Source organism: Alligator sinensis, unplaced genomic scaffold (genome assembly GCF_000455745.1).
Source record: "Alligator sinensis unplaced genomic scaffold, ASM45574v1 scaffold262_1, whole genome shotgun sequence".
Classification (NCBI taxonomy): domain Eukaryota; kingdom Metazoa; phylum Chordata; order Crocodylia; family Alligatoridae; genus Alligator; species Alligator sinensis.
Genome location: NW_005841904.1, coordinates 3,462,444 through 3,465,184, shown reverse-complemented (window position 1 = coordinate 3,465,184; position 2,741 = coordinate 3,462,444). Strand labels below are relative to the sequence as shown.

Below are 2,741 nucleotides of genomic sequence, written 5' to 3'. Positions count from 1 at the left end.
TGCTGTTCCTAAATCATTCTTATCAAATGCTTACCCAATCTCCTCTGAAAAACCTCCAATGAAGGAGATTCCATAACTCTCCTGGAAATCTGTCCCACTTCCCCACATCCTAATAGTAAGGAAGTTTTTTCCTGAAATCTAATCTAAATGTACTTTGCAATGTAAAATGATCTTGTACTTGGAGATCCCAAGGCAGAACAGCTCCAAAGGGCTTTCAGGCCATGAAGGCTTCCTGTTCCCATCACAAGAGGAGCACAGAGGCCAGTAGGAATGCAGCAACAGCTCCTCCGTAGAACACCCAGAAAACAAACCCTATAAGGAATGCTCCCACAGATGTGCATGACCCTTGGTTGGAGAAGTGTGACTGCAAACCCATTCTTCAGAGGAGAAGCCTGTGAAGGGAAGCTCCAGACTTTGGGGATAAAGTCAGTGTGCAGCCATTGTCCAGTGGTGTGCTGGAAGCCATCAAGAGGAAAGGCTTGATACATCGATGTGCCAGTCGAGAGCTTTGCCTTTTCATGCCAGGACCCTACTGGCAGAATAGTGTCCCCAGTGGGCTGGCCTTCTTCTAGTTCCTATATGCTTAAGCTGAGCGGGATTCCATCTTCTCATGGCTAGTGGAGGCAGTACTAGAGCATTTGTTGATAATCCGTGATGTTCTGTCTAAATATGCTGCTCGTGTGCACTGTGTTTCCTTAGTCTGGGCAGGTGATGTGACTGAAGAGGAGCCAGAGGAAGAGGAGGAGGAGTCAGGAAACTTGGATGAAGAAGAGATTAGAAAATTGCGGTCAGATGAGGTATTGTCACTCACCTTTCCTCTCTTGGCCCTTTTTCCTTTTCTGGCTGGGGCTTGGTTTCAGCTAGTTACAGGATCCTAACTGTTTAACATAAATTAAGTCTTCTTTCCTTAGTGGCAAAAAATCCAAATGGGAACTAATGGTGGTGGGTGATTAGATGCTTTCTCTTCCCTCATGATAGTGAAGTTTGTGTTTGATTCCAATGCTGGAAAAAAACCACTTGACTGTGGGACAGTGAAAGTCTGGCTTGCAGCTGAGAGTAAATGTGAGAAGGAAGGCTTCATGAGTAGAGAACATAGCAAGCAGGAAATCCAGGGTGCCATTCCTGACCTAGCCAGTGACTTTTGCATGACTTAGGGAAACACCCATGATCTTTCTTTGCCTTTGTTTCCTTATCTGTGAAATTGGGATGCTAATATATAAATAAAAGTAACAATAATTGTCTGTCTCACATGGCTGTTCAGAGGGACTTAGTTATTTGGTTTTAGAGGAGTGCTTTAAGATCATCAACTGAAAGTTGTGACCGATGTGCAAAATGGTCTTTTTAAAGGGGAAGGACCATGTCCTCATGCTTCTGAGTGTGTTGTAGTATATAACTCATTCCCCATCCTGCCACTGCCTACCCACTAAGTGATTTTTAGTACCAATATGTAATAGAAGGTTTCTGCCCAGCATTCTGCTGTGTGACCTTTGGGTTCCTTCACTCCTATAGGCTCAACTGTGTTGTGTTTGTCTGGGAGATGTCACTTCACCTGTCTTTTTTCATTTTGCATAGGGCACTGCTGGCTTGGAAGTGACTGCTTATGAAGAAATGTCCAGCCTGGTAAATTACATCCAGCCTGTCAAATTTGACTGCTTTGAAGTTTCATCACGTAAGGAGGATTCTTGTCTTTTCCATGTTCTAAATGTTTTCATTCAAGAAACTTCAGATGCTGAGAGTCTATAGATATATTTGCAGAAACTCTGTGGCTCCAAGCTATCTTCTCCTTCCATCCTCTCAAAGTAGCACACAAAGCTGTGCACACATCCCCCTGCAGGCAATAGATCAGATACTGCTCAGTGACACTGGTAAAAATAAAGGACAGTACCCATAATGTCAGTGGAGTTATTCCCAGCTTGGCCCATACCAAGAATAGAATTTGACCCAGTCTGTGCTGGTATATACGGCTAGTTATTGTCTTCAGTGGGCATGGGGGAATATTACAGAACCTTGTTGGGAGAAGAAGAAAGTGGACTGATTCATGGTATTTATGAAAAAACTAGTAAAAGGCAGACCGTACATGGAGCTTTACTTTTAATGTCTGTGTTATCTTGAAACTAAAATTCAGAGTGAGGCTAGGGGAGCCCAACTCATACATTGAAACCAAAGAAAAAACGTGTACAAATCCCAGCCCGAGTATGACATGTGGTTTGGAAATGAAAAGCTGTCACCCAACATTTTCTTTCAAAGAAAAGGTGAACTCCTCAGTACATGCACACACACATATTGCTTTGCAAGCTGGTCATTTAGTATATGGCCCCATAGTTAAGCCCAACCCAACTTTGACAGCTCCTTTTAATGTGTAAGTGTCCCCCCATTCTGTTCCAATGCAAAGGACCACCATGGGTGGAAAAGCCTTGATGTGATAATGATCCACAGTGAAAGGTGTGCATAGAGGATCTCTATGTTTCATAGGCCAAGCATGACTTCAGCATGCTTTAAGAGGGCCTGAAATGATGAGCTGGGTGAACCTTTCTTTTAAACAAATTCTTGTTGCATGTTCCCAGAGAAGAACCGAAGTTATGTCATCTCCTCCTTCACCGAGATGAAAGCCTATGACCTACTTACCAAGTCTCCTGTGCAGTTTGTCGAGTATCCTTTTTCCTTGATGAGCTCTTAAGCAGCACTTGTCCTGTGTACCTGGTTGATGCATTATTAGTAGAGCATGAGGGCATTCCCTCCCT

General features: G+C 43.5%; 1 protein-coding gene across 8 annotated transcripts in view; it reads left to right on the top strand.

The window, feature by feature from the left end:
- The window catches only part of PLCB2 (phospholipase C beta 2), a 62,305-nt gene that overhangs the window by 35,847 nt on the left and 23,717 nt on the right, over positions 1 to 2,741 (top strand). For 7 of the 8 annotated variants that reach the window (XM_025197767.1, XM_025197766.1, XM_025197764.1 and 4 more), the window contains 3 exons: positions 700 to 797; positions 1,573 to 1,669; positions 2,565 to 2,649. In XM_025197767.1, coding sequence (XP_025053552.1) covers positions 700 to 797; positions 1,573 to 1,669; positions 2,565 to 2,649 — 280 coding nt within the window. Of the gene's footprint in view, positions 1 to 699; positions 798 to 1,572; positions 1,670 to 2,564; positions 2,650 to 2,741 lie in introns of those variants that run through there. The other variant, XR_003092806.1, reaches the window with a different exon arrangement.